This window comes from Periophthalmus magnuspinnatus, chromosome 3, assembly GCF_009829125.3.
Source record: "Periophthalmus magnuspinnatus isolate fPerMag1 chromosome 3, fPerMag1.2.pri, whole genome shotgun sequence".
NCBI lineage: Eukaryota > Metazoa > Chordata > Actinopteri > Gobiiformes > Gobiidae > Periophthalmus > Periophthalmus magnuspinnatus.
The window spans coordinates 1188829-1207271 of record NC_047128.1 but is presented as its reverse complement, the minus strand read 5'-3'; the positions used below and the strand labels follow the sequence as shown (position 1 = coordinate 1207271).

Sequence of the window (18443 nt, the reverse complement as noted above, 5' to 3'; positions counted from 1 at the left end):
AGAGAGGGAGGAGAGAGTGGGAGGAGAGAGAGGGAGGAGAGAGTGGGAGGAGAGAGAGGGAGGAGAGAGTGGGAGGAGAGAGAGGGAGGAGAGAGGGAGGAGAGAGAGGGAGGAGGGAGAGGGAGGAGGGAGATCGAGGAGAGAGAGGGAGGAGGCAGTGGGAGGAGAGAGAGTGGGAGGAGAGAGAGGGAGGAGGGACAGGGAGGAGAAAGAGGGAGGAGAGAGAGGGAGGAGAGACTGGGAGGAGAAAGAGGGAGGAGAGAGAGGGAGGAGAGAGAGTGAGGAGAGAGAGAGGGAGGAGAGAGAGGGAGGAGAGAGTGGGAGGAGAGAGGGAGGAGGGAGAGGGAGGAGGGAGATCGAGGAGAGAGAGGGAGGAGGCAGTGGGAGGAGAGAGAGTGGGAGGAGAGAGAGGGAGGAGGGACAGGGAGGAGAAAGAGGGAGGAGAGAGAGGGAGGAGAGACTGGGAGGAGAAAGAGGGAGGAGAGAGAGGGAGGAGAGAGAGTGAGGAGAGAGAGAGGGAGGAGAGAGAGGGAGGAGAGAGAGGGAGGAGGGAGAGGGAGGAGGGAGATCGAGGAGAGAGAGGGAGGAGGCAGTGGGAGGAGAGAGAGTGGGAGGAGAGAGAGGGAGGAGGGACAGGGAGGAGAAAGAGGGAGGAGAGAGAGGGAGGAGAGAGAGGGAGGAGAGAGTGGGAGGAGAGAGAGAGGGAGGAGAGAGTGGGAGGAGAGAGAGGGAGGAGAGAGTGGGAGGAGAGAGAGGGAGGAGAGAGTGGGAGGAGAGAGAGGGAGGAGAGAGTGGGAGGAGAGAGAGGGAGGAGAGAGTGGGAGGAGAGAGAGGGAGGAGAGAGGGAGGAGAGAGAGGGAGGAGGCAGTGGGAGGAGAGAGAGAGGGAGGAGAGAGAGGGAGGAGAGAGTGGGAGGGGAGAGAGTGTCTATTCCGACCGACCAAGACACTGTTGGTCGGGGTGGTACAGCTCTGGACGGGGGAGTGGGAGGAGGGAGAGTGAGTCTACACTCTATGAACCATCTCACACTCTGAGGACTTCAGGGACCGGCCTCCTGCTGGTCCCAGAGTCAGGACTAAACATGGAGAATCAGGATTTCATTTTCATGCAACTAAAACCTGGAACAATCTTCCTGAAGTTGTGAGACAGGCCTCGACTTTGCTGCTCAAATCAAGTCAAAATAAAATCAACATTTACAAAGTGATTTTTGTACAGATTTGTTGTATTTTACTCAGAGGAGGGTGAGTCTGTCGGACACAGAGACACTGAGGAGTCACGACCGAGCCCAAACCCAGGGAGCAGAGTCTCAGTGAATGTGGTGTTGAAGGTGTGGAGGTGGGTCAGTTGGTCAGAGGAGACTGTGTAGAAGGACAGAGAGCCAGCAGGACAGTCCACAAACACTGAGACTGTCCCAGAAGAGGAGCGGGGCTGAGGGAGGAAGGTGTGTTTGTTATTATGCCAGACATAGAAACCACCTTTAGAACACACCAGACTCCAGGACTGATCATTGCGTCCCAACACACCGTCATAACTGCCTCCTTTCCTTCTGATTCCTCTGTAAGACACTGATATATAAACATCTCCACTCCACTGGACCTCCCAGTAACAGCGACCAGTCAGACCAGTGGAACACACAATCTGAGGCCAGTAGTCAAATCTGTCCTGATGATCTGGATACGGCTGCTCCTCTGTCACATGTGTCACCTTCTTGTTGTTGTCAGACAGTTTGAGTTTTATCTGAGCTGTGTTTGGATCCAGAGTGAGATCACAGAAATCTGATGGAGAGAAGACACAACACAGCAGCAGTTAGTCCCATGTGGAGACACACATTTAATTATAGTTTAATATGGGTCAATCTATTCATGAAAGATTTAAAGTCAAATATTTATGATGAATGTATTTTTATTATGATGATTTTATTTGTGAATCATGTCTTATATTTGGCTCATGTTTCTTTTATTTTCAGTGTAAAACTTGAGTTTGTTGCTGTAGTGACAAAGTGCAGCTCCAGTCTCTGACATCACTCCACACATTCTACACTCCTCTGTGCTCCTCCTGTGCTCCTCCTTTGCTCCAGCAGCAGTAGTTCTGATGGGGCTTGATGCTCCTCCTGTGCTCCTGCTTTGCTCCTCCTTTGCTCCAGCAGCAGTAGTTCTGATGGGGCTTGGTGCTCCTCCTGTGTTCCTCCTTTGCTCCAGCAGCAGTAGTTCTGATGGGGCTTGGTGCTCCTCCTTTGCTCCTCCTTTGCTCCTCCTTTGCTCCAGCAGCAGTAGTTCTGATGGGGCTTGGTGCACACAGAGACATGTGGCTCTGTGTTTCAGGAGCTTGTTCACAGCTTCTGTCCTTTTGCCAGTGTTTGTGTGTCTGTTGTTGTTCTAGTGATGAGGAGGAGGCAGCAGAGGAGCTCAGAGGAGAACAGGGGATTGGTTTAAATCCACTGTCTCCAGAAGAAGAATGAAGATCACTGTTGTGTTTGAGCTGAAACATGAGTGCAGTTACACAGCTCCAGACTGGACTCTTCAGGATCTGCTTCAGGAGTCAGTCGTGGACACAGCTGTGGACCTCACAGTCTGAGGTCACACAACTATATATATTCTATGTGAGGTCCATGGAGCATTTTATACATTTAAATAAGTGTCTGTTTCAAATTGAGTTAATTTAACACTTACACTTTCTGAGTCCTGGAGTTAACCACTGAGCTCCAGCATGGTCCAGTCTGAAACACACGACATCAGACTGAAACACACGACATGAGACTGAAACACACGACATCAGACTGAAACACACGACATCAGACTGAAACACACGACATCAGACTGAAACACACGGCATCAGACTGAAACACATGACATCAGACTGAAACACACAACATCAGACTGAAACACGTGACATCAGACTGAAACATCAGACTGAAACACAAGACATCAGACTGAAACACACAACATCAGACTGAAACATGTGACATCAGACTGAAACATCAGACTGAAACACAAGACATCAGACTGAAACACGAGACATCAGACTGAAACACAAGACATCAGACTGAAACACGAGACATCAGACTGAAACACAAGACATCAGACTGAAACACGAGACATCAGACTGAAACACAAGACATCAGACTGAAATACATGACATCAGACTGAAACACATGACATCAGACTGAAACACGTGACATCAGACTGAAACACGTGACATCAGACTGAAACACGCGACATCAGACTGAAACACATGACATCAGACTGAAACACACGACATCAGACTGAAACATCAGACTGAAACACAAGGCATCAGTCTGAAACACGTGACATCAGACTGAAACACACGACATTAGACTGAAACACACGACATCAGACTGAAACACACGACATCAGACTGAAACACACGACATCAGACTGAAACACAAGACATCAGACTGAAACACACGACATCAGACTGAAACACACGACATCAGACTGAAACACAAGACATTAGACTGAAACACAAGAGATCAGACTGAAACACACGACATCAGACTGAAACATCAGTCCAACTAGAGACGTCCAACTAGAGACGTCCAACTAGAGGCGTCCAACTAGAGACTGTATCACCACATGATGACATCACGAGGTGGAACAGAGTTTTTTCAGTTTGAGAGAAGAGCTCAGCCTAAACCTGCAGAGTTTGTGTGTTAAAAATGTTTCACTTTTGTTTTTTCTCCATATAAATCACTTTCCATCACATACAGGCTGTTTGTTGTGATAACGACACTTTTACAATAGATTATTTTGAACTTTACGCTGACTAGTTTGGATACGTCTTTACGCACACATGCTCCACACTGTGGATATGTGGATAACCCACATTCATTTGGGAAAGACGCTTTCACTGAGGAGGATGTTGGGGGAGGTTGGTTCATTTTATCTGTTTGTCTTTACACAGACACTGCAGCCTGTGACTGGATTTATCATTACACACAACACTTTGACTTTGAGACACAGTAAAGGCCCCACACTGGAGACTTGATGTGTTTTCAAGTTTCTTCAGCACTTCTGTTTTACTGGTAAGATACAATGCACTGTTTGGTCACATGTAGGACTGTGGTAAAACGTGAGTGTTGTGTGTGCAGTAAAGTGTGTACCAGACTTTACTGCACAGTCATGGTTCATATTGTGAGCAGCTGTGGTGCTGTGCTGCAGAGATGGCTCTGTGTATGTGTGCTGTGGGTAGATTTGCTTTTTCAAGACGGTGTTACCAGGAAGAAAGAAGGAGGAGTGGGTGTAATGGGGGAGGTGGGGTGTAGCGGGGGTTGAGGGACATTGGGGGTTTGAAAATACTGCCTTTTGGGCAGATGTGTTTAGTATTGTACATCTGCCCAAAGTGTTGTATTTAGTACTGTACAACATTTTGGACAGATGTGGTTGTTTTAAATTTGGTCCAAACCTGAGAGTGTCCAGTGCGCAGTGGGGGTCCTCCTGTAGAGCAGACAGGAGCTTTACTCCTGTGTCTCCTGGATGGTTGTAGCTGAGGTCCAGTTCTCTCAGATGAGAGGGGTTGGACCTCAGAGCTGAGGCCAGAGAAGCACAGCCTTCCTCTGAGACCAGACAACCTGACAGTCTGAGGACACATATTATTGGAATCAGTCAATTCATTAGTAAGAATCCACCTAATTAGACAAATAAAAAGTCCCATATGTTACTTTTAACAAATGTTATTTTCCAATGCAACTACCATGTAATAATAATAATAATAATAGTGAGAAGTAATAATAGTAATAATAGTCAGTAAAAATAGTAATAATAGTGAGTTATATTAACCCCTCTGACCTGAGCTGTTCCAGTTTACAGTGAGGACTCTTCAGACCAACAGACAACATCTCCAGCCCTGAGTCCTTCAAGTCGTTGTGATTGAGATCCAGGACTCTCAGACTAGAGGACTGGGACCTGAGGACTGAGGACAGAGCTTCACAACTTCTCTCTGACAGGTTACAGCAGCTCAGTCTGGAGAGAGAAAACATTGTTTATGTAGAAGTTAAATCAAACCATCCTCTGTTAAACAAATGTTACTCACAGAGCTTTGTTGGAGACCTTGACCACTGGCAGCAGCCTCAGGAAAGCCTCCTCTGAAGCAAAGTATTTCCTCAGCTCAAATTGGTCCAGAACGTCTTCTGATGACAGTAAGATGAAGGCCAGAGCTGACCACTCAGTAGGAGACAGTTTAGCTTTAGACAGATGTCCTGAACTCAAGAACCATTGAATCTGATTCACCAGAGAGCGCTCATTCAGTTCATTCAGACAGTGGAGCAGGTTGATGCTCCTCTCTGCAGACACATCCTCACTTAGCTTCTTCTTGATGTACTCAGCTGTTTTCTGATTGGTCTGGGAGCTACTTCCTGTCTGTGTCAGCAGACCATGTAGAAGGCTCTGATTGGTCGACAGTGAAAGACCCAAGAGGAAGCGGAGGAGCAGGTCCAGGTGTCCATTTGGACTCTGTAAGGCCTGGTCCACAGCTGACTGGTAAATTTCCACTGATGTTTGTTTCTCTGAGAACAGGTTGATCCCAGTGTTGATGAAGGTCTGATGGACATGAAGTGCAGCCAGAAACTCCTGCACACTCAGATGGATGAAGCAGTAGACCTTGTCCTGGTACAGACCTGGCTCCTCTCTAAAGACCTGTGTGAACACTCCAGAGTACACTGAGGCCGCTGCAGCGTCCAGCCCACATTCCCTCAGGTCACACTCGTAGAAGATCAGGTTTCCTTTCTGCAGCTGCTCAAAAGCCAGTTTTCCCAGAGACTCCACCATCTTCCTGGTCCCTGGAGTCCAGTGTGGGTCTGTCCCAGATCCTTCTTCATACTTGCTGTTCTTGACTTTGGCCTGAACCACCAGGAAGTGGATGTACATTTGAGTCAGGGTCCTGGGCAGCGCTCCTCTCTCTCTGCTTTTCAACACATGCTCCAGGACTGTGGCAGCGATCCAGCAGAAGATTGGCATGTAGCACATGATGTGGAGGCTTCTGGACGTCTTGATGTGGGAGATGATTGTGTCGGCCTGGTCTCTGAACCTCTTCCTGAAGTACTGCTCCTTCTGTGGGTCGGTGAACCCTCTGACCTCTGTCACCATGGAGACGCACTCAGCAGGGATCTGATTGGCCGCTGCAGGTCGTGTGGTTATCCAGAGGTGAGCAGAGGGAAGCAGGCTCCCCCTGATGAGGTTTACCAGCAGCACATGCAGTGAGGTGGACTCTGTGGGGTCGGTCAGGGCCTTGGTTTTGTTGAAGTCCAGAGGAAGTCTGCACTCGTCCAGACCGTCAAAGATGAAGAGCACCTGGAGGTCTTTAAAGCTGCAGAGTTCTGCTTGTGTTTCACTAAAGAAGTGATGAATAAGTGTCATCAAGCTGAAGCTTCTCTCCTTCAGCACATTGAGTGCTCTGAAAGTGAACGGGAACAGCAGCTGTATGTCCTGGTTGGCTTTGCCTTCAGCCCAGTCCAGACTGAACTTCTGAGTGAGCACTGTTTTCCCGATGCCAGCCACTCCCTTTGTCAGCACTGTTCTGATTGGTCCATGTGTGTGAGCTGGGCCTTTAAACATGTCTTCACATGTGATGGGTGTCTCTGCTGGGCCTGGTTTCCTGGAGGCTGTTTCCATGTGTCTGACCTCATGTTCCTGGTTGACCTCTGAAGACCCTCCCTCTGTGATGTAGAGCTCTGTGTAGATCTGATTCAGAAGGGTGGGGTTTCCTGCTTTAGCGATGCCCTCAAACACACACTCAAACTTCTGCTGCAGGTTAGACTTCAGTTTACGCCGATAAATTCCAGAATAAGTCCCTGAATTAAGACAACAGATACAGGCCTGAGTCTCAGAGAATACAAAACGACTGTGAGCACCTTGTTAAATGTGTTAAATGGTCCTACTGCTCCACAGACGCTCAGCCAGCTCCTTCTGCTTCATCCTCCTCAGGAAGTTCAGTGTGATCTTCAGAACAGCCTCTCTGCTGCTCCTCGGCTCTTCATCCTCATCCTCCTCTGGCTCTAAGCATTCTGGGTAATCTGTGCAGAGAACCTTGTGGAGCTTCTTCAGCTCCTTCTGGACAAAAGTGAAGATGTCCTCCTGCAGAAGCTGAACAGACACATTATAAACAACACAAATGCAGTCAGTGTCAGATCTGTGTGGAACAAGTTCTCATTCATCTGAACATTTACAAACTTTAGTGACTGTCATGATTCCTGTTCTGCTCTCCCTGCGCCCTCGTCTCCCCCCTCCCTCACCTGTCTGTCTCCGGAGCTGGGCGGAATCCTGACTCCTCCCGCGCGCACCTGCTCCCCATCAGCGCAATCAACGCCGCCTGCCGCGGATAAGAGGGGTCTGGACGAGTCACTCGGCGCCGGAACGTCCGCGTACTCACGTGAATATGCTCTTGGCTTTACACTGCTTCAGATCTATGCCTGCTCTTGCTTATCGGAACCTTGTTACTCTCCTCCAGGAATCCGCCGGGAACCAGCTCCGGACCTCACCTGCTTATGCACGTCAGCCCTGGTAGGATCCTGTCTCGCCCTGCTCCCCGTACACCTCGGTCCCTTTACGTCCATGACTCTGCACCTACGCTCCCCAGCTTCTATGGTTTTTGGACTCTTGCCTTGTTTTGAGATTACGGACTGTACGACGAACTATTACCCTTGTGATCACGATTGTTGTGAATAAAGACATTGTTAAACCTTTGCGAGTCTGCAACTTTGGTCCTTACGTCACCAGTTACGATAGTGACAGACCTTAAATATGGAGTCCAGCTGTGTCTGATGGTGCTGACCACTGGAGACCTCTGGACCCTGCTGCTCCACTCTGTGAGAGAGACTCATCAAACACTTATGTTCATTTCATTTGTTTTATTCAACACTGGTGGAAACTCACGGCTCTGTGGCAAAAAGAGGTGGATTTCCCATAGACCTGTCACTCCTGAGGGACTCACAGACTGGACCAGGTTCAGACGGAGGATGTTTCTGGTGGATTCTGAGACACAGAAGAAAACACACTTAGGTCACAGTGACTCTTCTTTACACTTGTGTTCACCTCACTCCAGAATCCATCATCACATACAATGTCTTTTGGTCCCGTCTGTGGTTCAATTTTCACACAGTCAAACACAAACAACTGTAGACACTGTTGTGATAAAGTTGTCATGAAGACTGTCCAGATTGTTCACTATAGTATTACCGGGAGTGTACTGTAGGGGTCGCTGCAGTCACATTCTGTTCTTTACTACATCCAGTCTGTATGGCACATGCTCTTGTTCACTGCTAATAAATATCTTGTGTTTATTACAAATGGACTGGTTATTGTGAACAGATCTACATGTCAGAAGTGAGAAACATCACAAAGACTGAACAGTCCATGAAGACAAATAGAGCCACGAAAACTAAAGAAAGAAACACCGGTGCCCATGTGTCTCAACTGTGTGTGTCTGTGTGTGGGTGTCCTGGTTTAGTCCCGGTTTAGTCCCGCTTTAGTCCTGCTTTAGTCCTGGTTTTGTCCTGGTTTAGTCCTGCTTTAGTCCAGGTTTAGTCCTGGCCTCCTGCTGATTCTTGAGTCAGGACTAAACGTGGGGAGTCAGTGTTTCATTTTTCTGCAGCTCAAATGTGGAACATTCTTCCTGAAGATGTGAGACAGGCCTCTGCTCTGACAGTGTTTAAATCCAGACTCAAATGGTTCTGTTTATCTGCTGTGACTGAGAGGTTTTATTCAGCTCTACACTTTTATTATTATTTATGTTTTGTTTTTATTGTGAGTTTAATGTCTTTCTTATTCTGTAAAGCTTTTTGAGTGACTTTGTGTATAAATTCTGTTATAATAAACTTGTCTATTTGTCTGTTGTCAGTTGCTTTGTTCCTTTTTTGTCGACTGTTGGCTCTTTTCAGAGTCCATTTTAATTCCACTTTCAAATCAAAAGTATCTCTGTTGGAGAAACACAGTGGTTAAAGTCATGTGACTTGAGCAGGTCCAGTGGGCCTGGACCAGGATCTCATAGAAGCACAGGAGCTCCACAGGGCTGTGTACTTTCTCCCCTGCTCTTCTCCCTGTACACCAACTGCTGCACCTCCAGCCACGACTCCGTCAAACTGGTTACGATTGCGGACGACACCACCCTCATCGGACTCATCTCGGACGGCGATGAGTCTGCCTACAGGAGGGAGGTGGACCGGCTGGTGTCCTGGTGCAGCAGCAACAACCTGGAGCTCAACGCCCAGAAGACAGTGGAGATGATCGTGGACTTCAGGAAAGTCACAGCCCCCCTGCCTCCCCTCACCCTGACGAACTCCCCCATCACCACTGTGGACTCTTTCTGCTTCCTGGGCACCTGCATCACCCAGGATCTCAAGTGGGAGCCGACCATCAGCTCCCTCATCAATAAAGCTCAGCACAGGATGTTCCACCTGCGGCAGCTGAGGAAACTCAAGCTGCCGGTCCAGATGATGGTGCAGTTTTACACTTCCATCATTGAGTCCATCCTCACCTCCTCCATCACTGTGTGGTTCACTGGGGCCAGGGACAGAGACTGCAGCACATTGTGCCTCTGCTGAGAAGGTGATTGGCTGCTCCTTCCATCTCTACAGGACCTGTCTCCAGGACTCGGGGGGAGCAGGCCGTAGAGCAGCTGACACTTCACCCTGGACATGGACTATTTGAGCCACTTCCCTCTAGCAGGAGGCTACGGTCCATTGGGACCAGAACCTCTCGCCATAAGAACAGTTTGTTCCCCTCTGCAGTTTGTCTCATGACACTTTATAATATCTGCACTAAACTGGACACTTTATAACACCGGTCCGGTTCAGATGCTGCTGTTGTATATATTTTCTACCTTTAAGTATTTTATTTGATTTTTAGGCATATCTTTTTAACTTTGTGCATGCCCTTATTTGTATTTGTGTTTATTCAGTGTGTTTTATGTTGCACTTTATCACCAAAGTAAGTTCCTAGTTTGTGAACTGTGTTCACAAACGATGGCAATAAAAGGATTCTTATTCTGATTCTGAAGGACTTTTGTAGGACAAAGACATAAGTGTGTTGCATTTCTGCTGAGACGAGCATGAAGTTCCTCCTCACAGTCACAGAGGTCATCTGCAGCTCTCACACTTATGTTGACTTTAATAAAAACAAGTCCATATCATTCTAAAAAGGCTGTGAACATAAAGTCCTGATATTATGAGATGAGTCTGACTTACTCTGGACCATCTTCTATTTTAAAAACTATCCCTCGTAGCATAGAGTCATCACTCTTGAATGAGACGGCGCTGGCCCCAGGAGCAGGTCTGTGGACACAGATGGAGCAGTGGCTTTAGTCTGAGCTCTGACATGGAGAACAGTGGTGGAGTGTTAGTGATCCTCTCTTACCTGTGAGCTTTTATAGAGGGAGGGGCTCCGTCCTCTCTGGTCTCTCTCTGATCCATGCTCAGTCCAGGTTCATGTGATCTCAGACCCTCAGGAGGAGCCGACGCATGAAGCCACTGCAAAAAGTCCACTGCAAAAAGTCCACAGCAAAGAGTCCACAGCAAAGAGTCCACTGTAAAATCAAACATATGTCAGTCAAACTTATGTAAACATGTAAATCCAGACAATATTTTCTACGACTCAAAAAGACCTCACAACTGGATATAGAGAAATAAAATATACCACTTAAAAAGTAATGAAATATTAAACCATTAGAAATGAAAAAGTCACAGAATGAACCAAAAGACACGAACAAAAACAAAGAAAGTCTCATTTTAGTTGAATCCACAGCCCGAAAGTCCAAATCAGTGCCAGAAAATGAAACAAAAGTCATTTACAAACATTGAAAAACACAATTATGTCGATTCAGAAATGAGGTCTATAACCAGGACTAACCCAGGACTAAACAAGAACTAAACCAGGACTAAACCAGGACTAAACAAGAACTAAACCAGGACTAAACCAGGACTAAACCAGGACTAAACCAGGACTGAACCAGGACTAAACCAGGACTAAACCAGGACTAAACCAGGACTGAACCAGGACTAAACCAGGACTAAACCAGGACTAACTCAGGACTGAACCAGGACTAAACCAGAACTAAACCAGGACTAAACCAGGACTAAACCAGGACTAACCCAGGACTAAACCAGGACTAAACCAGGACTAAACCAGGACTAAACCAAGACTAAACCAGGACTAAACCAGGACTAAACCAGGACTTGTTCCAGATGAATCAAACATTCGTTCTGGAGTTTTCTCTTGATGAACTCCAGACAAACTGGCACAGCCCTTGGGCAAGACACTTGAAACATAAACATAAAGAGACAGTGTGGTGTAAAACAGTAAAGGCTCAAAGACACAGAGGCACATTTGGACTCACAGGTTGGTGGTTCTATTCCCGTGTGTTTCCATGTGGACTCAGAACAGAGAAATAAACCTGACATTACTCAGAGCTTTAAAGATCAACTCCTTCCATCACTGCTGCTGTCTGGACCTGTCCTGGACCTGGACTTTGGACTCTGTGGACTTGATGAGGTCAGACTCTGAGATGTTCATCACATGGAATTTTTTGTGACTCGAGCCGAGATCTCGCATTATTACAACAAATGTGTGTGTTTCATCAGACACATGTGACTCTTCTGTGTTAAATATGATTGTTTAATATAATGTTTGACGTCTGAAACACGACTATAGCGACACAATAATAAAATATGAATGATTAACCTTCATCAGCCTCTGGAGGATCACAGTCCAACATCTTTACTGTTTGTCAGAGATCTCAGGAGACACTTTATATCAAACCTTTGACCTGTGACTGGGAACATAAACCAACAACAGCCTCATGTCCCAAAGTCTTTGACACTTCTCTGTATCAACTAGAAAAAACAAAAGATGATTTTGTACTCAATGAAAAGTAAAAAGTACACATTAAAAATACTACTAAGTGTACTATTTACTTTCGAACACATTGTGAGCTGCGTTTTTGATCAGTATTTGAAACATGTCAAAGCACAATCTGCATATTCTGAGCTGTGTCCAATCAGAGCAGGCGATGCAGTGATGTGTTTGTTTATAAAGGAGCAGATACAGAGGTGAGACAGACGTGGATCAGGACCAGTGGGACTTGTGCTGTACTCACTACTCATAGGATTTGAAGTACAATTACATAGAGACCATTACAATTACAAGTACCACTCAAAAAAACACAGACACACAGAGACACAGCATAAAAACTGCACAAACTGAAGTGTTTTCTCAGACTGAAGTGAATCAAGTCCAAGTTCAAATCTAAGTGAAGCTAAAGTTAAAAGTTGAGTGTATTCTAAATGTAAAACAGGTGAATCTCGCTGAGTATGACCTGAAAATATGACTCAGTGACACATGAGAAGAGTCTGACACCATAAAACCAGGATTATACAAAGAATGTGTTCAAAAAGACACTCAAGTGACTGTGACACAAGTCAAAATAAGTCATTATTACCTCAGACAAACAGTCCAACACCTCCAGAGTCTGTGAGCCTCCTCTGCTCCTCTTCTGATTCTCCTCTGCTCCTCCTCTTCTCCTCTTGTGTCTGTTCCTCTCTCTACAGTAGTGCAGTCGTCGTGATCTGCCCAGGGTCAAAGTCTGGGTGAACAGCAGGTTAATCTATAACTGTTTTATGGGTGTGGAGTGAATAAATGGTCCATTGTAAACCGCCCTGAGAACAGTGAACACAGAATGTTCCTTAAAATGGAATTAAACCTACTGTATATATTTGCACTGTAGCCAGGCTGACAAACTGCCACAGCACAGTTGAACCCTCAACCCCTGCTACTCTTAGCTGCAGTTACTTTAAGTTTTTTAACAACAAAATCACAACCATTAGAGATCATTGAAAAGAGATTATTCCAACAGTTTGTCGTGAGCAAAAAACTAGTGTCCCACATAAACCCACCAGTGATACTAGACGGGTTTACTACTGTCCACCAAGAGAACAGCCTTTATGTCCTCACAAACATCAGTGTGTATGTGAGACTCCTCCTGTCCTTAATATAAGAAATACCTCATTAGAAAATGTCCCCCAGTCCTTCAAATATGCAGTGATTAAAACACTTAAAACTCATCTTGAACCTGATCTGTGCCAACTATAAACACATCTCTTACTTCATATATTTAATGTCTTGTGTGTGTATATAAAAAGTAGAAGGTAGTAAAAATACATGTCAAATAAAAACAGAGCCCTGACCCACTCACCGTGAGTAAAATGTATTCTAGCCTGTCTCCTAAATGTAACACATGTAAATCTCACACAGGTTCTTATTTTCACGTTTTGGGAGTGTAATCATTTAAGAGAGTTCTGGAATTTAATACACGACTTTACTGTTAAAAAATGCTAAAAAAAATCCCTTAAGATGTCTCCTTTTAGAAGTCTGTTTGGTGTAGAATATGATATAGAAATGAATCCAACGCTACAGAAACAACTGGGGATCATATCATATTTATCAAAAAATGTCTTCTACTAAACTGGAAAACAGACAATCCTCCTACATTTGGAATATTTAGACAACTTCTACTTGATACGTCTCATTTACAGTATCAAACGTACGCATTAAAACATAGGACGGACCTGTACAATGTTTATGGGGGTGCCTTATTGACCTCTGACCTCTCAAATGTGGTAAGTCAAACTCCAGACTAGAAATAATGTAATATTAAAGTAATGAATGTGAAGAGAGGGGGGCAGACTGAGGATGTGTGTCTAAACTTTGCAACTAACCATTATTATAGAAGTCAACAAGTCAGGGATTGTGTTTTTTTGCTATTTTTCTTATTTCAAAATCAAATGTTTCAATAATAATGTCCTCCTCATAAACTCTATATAAATGGATCTCTTCAAAGTCTGACCTCTCTGCTCCAAACCTCATGTTTTTAGTGACACATTTATACAAGTCCTGAACTCAAGAGAAATGCATTCACTTTAATACTGTGTGAAGTGTCCCTCTTATTCCAGGGCATCAGGGACAAAGAGCGGCCCTGTTTAACCTGTGGGAAGAATCGGACTGTTTGGGACATGATGGATATTTGGATCTGGCCTTGTTTCCATGTTGGATATTTTAAGACATCGTTGGAATCTTACAGGTCAAACGTCCAGAGTGTCCCTTTATGCGCGCAGTGCTCAGTAGCCTATAGGTGGCAGCACTGTGTTGTTTTTATTGCTGTATTTACTGTTCAGACGGAAACAAAGCCCGATGTTTTGGCTTTTAGTTTCACTTTATATATTACTTAAAGGTACAGTTTGTAACTTTTCTGATGAAGGGTCCATCACCTGCCTGTGGTATTATAGTTCTGCCTAGAATGTTCCCCAGTGCGGCATTAAACCCATCTATCCACAAGACAAGCAGGACAAGTGACAGGTCAGCTCTATGGAGAAACACATGCTTTTCAGGGTATTTTTGAAATGGGTCAGTATAATGCCATACTGTGGAATGTTTCAGACTAAGCAATATCATCTCAATGGACACAGGGAGGTGGCAAATCACTCACCAGAAAAGTTACATAGTAGAACTTTAAGGAAGTCACATTCAAACCAGATCAAAATAGCCAGAGTATTGGATAAAGGTTGACCATGTAACTTTTCTGGTGGGCTCTCCTCTCCACAGATCTGAACATTCAATAACAAGGAGATGAGCAGGTGATGGACCCTTTACCAGAAAAGTGACATTTTGCACCTTAAAAGTCACTTCTTCTTCCAACATTAGTTCTGTTGAGTGTTATTTCTATATCACATTTAAAACTTGTTCAGTCGACGACAGAGCGTCACATAAAACAGAAACAGACGAGACGCAGGAACAGAAGAAGAAAACACCAACATATCCTGTCCAGAGAGGATTAAATGCCAGGGAGAAGAGGCGGCTTTTTGCCAAACTGTGAGTAGCACAGAAGTCCAATAACAAAACACTGCTCGGGTTCAGATCATGGAGGTCGCTCTTCCCAATCACTCCCCTCCAGGTGTCACTGTCATGACCCACATGGAGCTGAAGTCCCCCAGGAGAACAACAGAGTCCCCGGTTGGTGCACTGTCTAGTACCCCTCCCAGGGACTCCAAGAAGGCCGGGTACTCTGCACTGCTGTTTGGCCCGTGGCTGACACAACAGTGAGAGACCTGTCCCCAACCCGAAGGTGCAGGGACGCGACCCTCTCGTTCACCGGAGTGAACCCCAACATGAGGCGGCTGAGCTGTGGGGCAATGAGCCAGCCCAGTCCAGCCCCTCTGGAAGAGTTGGGTTCCAGACCCAAGCTGTGCACGGAGGCGAGACCAACTATATCTCACTCAACATCCTGCACAAGCTCAGGCTCCTTCCCCCCCAGCGAGGTGACCAGGTGTTTGTGAACGAGTCTTTTAAACGATTCCTTAATGTGAGCAGATAGAACCGGATCTAATTTTTGAAAAGAGCCGAATCTTTTTCTTGCTGGTTTTTATACATTTTTACACTTATTAACCCTGATCAACACAAGAATCGACTCAGAGGCGGAGCAGGAGACACGAGGGACAGATCTGAGCACAAAAACACAGTGTGGATCATAATAACAATGAGCTGTGGTTATTTCTCTGTGATTAGTTTATCGTCACATTGAGTTCTCACTTTGGCTTCTGTCGTATAAAAACATAAAGAACTTTTTTTTTTTTTATCGTTTTATATGAACAGATCCAAAATGATTCACAGCCAAAAGTCCCATCTCTGCTGCATCAGGCTGTGACTGAGGACAGAGGACTAAGGACTGAGGGCTGAAGGTGCAGCTTCTCAGGGTCAGGAGGAATTATTTACAATTGTCTGTTCTGTCTGTGTTTCACCACTAGATGCCACATATTTTTGTTTTTTTGTCAAATTATAATCTCTGTGACATCAGAGTTTTTTGTCCTGTTGTTGGTTTTCAGGTTTAGACTGTGATGATGTCCTACTCCCACATGGGGGCGCCACAGACACTTTTCCCTGTTACACTGTACTCCCCAGAACAGTCTCTGCTCTCAGGCAGTTTTACACTTTTTTCAATCACAAATTTCAAAACTTCAGCCTTTAAAATTTCAAGCCTGAGATCAAAACTCCAGAACACTTTTTGCACAACCTAAAATGTAACGACAAAATGAAGAGATTTTACAGAGAAGCAGCAGAAACCACCAAGAAAAACACTTTAAAACACTGAGGTCCAAGTGTGAGCCGTGGGCTCCTGCAGTGTGTGGTTTTGTGTTGTTTTGTGTTGTTTTGTGTGGTTTTGTGTTGTTTTGTGTTGTTTTGTGTTGTCTTTGTTGCATTGAGGAGCCACAGGACACAGAGGGAACTTTCTGAATCACTCTGTGTTTAATCTGCTTTACAATTAAACATTTATTAAACTTTATTCCAAACAAACTCCCTGATCCACTCGGCCTCTGAACCAAACCTGTTCAAGTCCAAACTGATCCTCAGACTTTGCTCAGTCGCTTTTTCTTTTCAAACCATCAGAGAATCAGCTCCAGACTCTGAAACTGTCTGTAGATTTGAATCATTTTACTTGAACTTTACATAATCAAACATGTCCACATCAGCGTGGCCGAGGATCTGTAAACAGAGTGATCCTGTGTGCGATGACGACAAGGGGATCAGAGGAGAACATCACTACCATGAAATAGATGGTGTCGAGTTCTCTTATTATGACAATGGTCAGTAGGACAGTGAGGACGAGCTGTGAGGATATCAAAATCAAATCAAATCAAACTTTATTTATATAGCACTTTTTCATACAAAAAAAAAGTAACACAAAGTGCTTTACAAAGCATTAAAATCAGTCCCACCCACCAAACCCACCCAACCACCCCACGGCCAAACAACCCAACCCCAACACATCAATAAACACAACCAGACAACCCCCCACCCCAACACACACTCCCACCCCCCACCTCAACACATGTTAAAATACCTCAGTTTCATTTAAAATATGTTTAAGTGGAACAGGCTGGATAAAGATGAACCAGATGAGAGAGCGCCACCAGAGGAACCATCTGCACCAGGAACAGGGTCACCCACAGCCACAGGACACCAGCCCAGGGCCCAGAGAAGAGATGAGGTCAAGACCAAACCTCCAGGGCCCAGCAGCCACAGCCAACCACAGCTCCCGGTGCAGAGGGCTCCTCAGAGGAAACACTGGCAAATCTAAAATTATTAAAATAAATAAAATAAATCAAAGCTAACTAAGTAAATAAGACATAAGTAAAACATAAACACACTAGCCAGCCTAAATAAGACTAAATAAATAGAGAAGTAAACTAAAATGATAAATACTAATCAAAAGCTATGCTAAAAAGATGGGTCTTGAGCCTGCTTTTAAAAACCTGAATGTTCTCTGCGGCCCTGAGGTCCTCCGGCAGACTGTTCCATAGACGGGGGCCATAAAACTGGAAAGAGGCCTCTCCATGCGTGTGTGTCCTGACTTTGGGAATAACTAGGAGCCTGCTGCCGGAGGAGCGCAGGGGCCGCGAGGGTTCATAGGATAAAAGCAGTTCTGTAAGATAAGAAGGCCCAAGACCATTAAGACATTTAAAAACCAGTAAAAGAACTTTAAAATCGATCCTGAAACACACAGGGAGCCAATGCAGGGATTCTAAAACCGGTGTAATGTGGCCCCGCCCCCTGGTCTTAGTCAGGACACGTGCTGCTGAATTTTGTAATAATTGTAGACCTGAAATCGCCTTTTTGGGAAGAGCAGAGAGCAGGACATTACAGTAATCTATACGACTGGTGATAAAAGCATCAGCGTCTCTGTGTTGGCCCGAGAGAGAATGGGATGGACTCTATGTTTTTCAAATGGTAAAAAACAATTTTTGTGATGTTTTTAATGTGTGGAATAAAAGTCAGCTCAGAGTCAAAAATAACGCCCAGGTTTCTTACTTGTGATGATGGATTAAAAGACTGTGACTGTAATTTGGGTAAAAGTTTCTCTCTCTGGGCCTCAGGACCGATGATTAAAACCTCAGTTTTGTCCTGGTTAAGCTGGAGGAAGTTTTCTGCCATCCAGGATGCGATGTCTAAAATACAGTTAAAAAGAGCATCCACTGGGCTGGTGTCATCAGGAGACATGGAGATGTAAAGCTGTGTATCATCTGCATAGCTGTGGAAGCTGATTCCATGTCTCCTGATGACATCACCAAGAGGGAGCATGTACAGGTTAAAAAGTATAGGACCTAAAATGGAACCCTGGGGCACACCACATGTGATTTTATGAACCTGAGAGGAGTAGGTGTCTAAACTTACCATAAATGTTCTGTCTGTGAGGAAGTAAACCATTTGTGTACAGTACCAGAGAGGCCGACCAGGTGTTTGAGTCTGTTTAAAAGAATAGTGTGGTCTACTGTATCAAAGGCAGCGCTTAGATCCAGTAGAACCAACACTGTCACCTGTTTAGAATCATAATTTAGTCTAAAATCATTTAAAATCTTTGTCAAGGCTGTCTCTGTACTGTGGTTTACT

The 18443-nt window shown here is 45.1% G+C and overlaps 1 protein-coding gene across 1 annotated transcript; it reads right to left on the bottom strand.

The window, feature by feature from the left end:
• Positions 1-901: 901 nt before the first annotated feature.
• On the bottom strand, positions 902-10528 carry LOC117392681 (NLR family CARD domain-containing protein 3-like). The gene is made up of 10 exons (XM_033990811.2): positions 10365-10528; positions 10196-10282; positions 7887-7985; positions 7748-7817; positions 6893-7097; positions 5050-6805; positions 4806-4979; positions 4423-4596; positions 2670-2716; positions 902-1775 (listed from the first exon to the last, which is right to left on the bottom strand). The coding sequence occupies exons 1-10, from the start codon at positions 10418-10420 to the stop codon at positions 1228-1230; spliced, it is 3216 nt and encodes a 1071-aa protein (XP_033846702.1). The 5' UTR covers positions 10421-10528; the 3' UTR covers positions 902-1227.
• Between the last annotated feature and the right edge of the window lie 7915 nt (positions 10529-18443).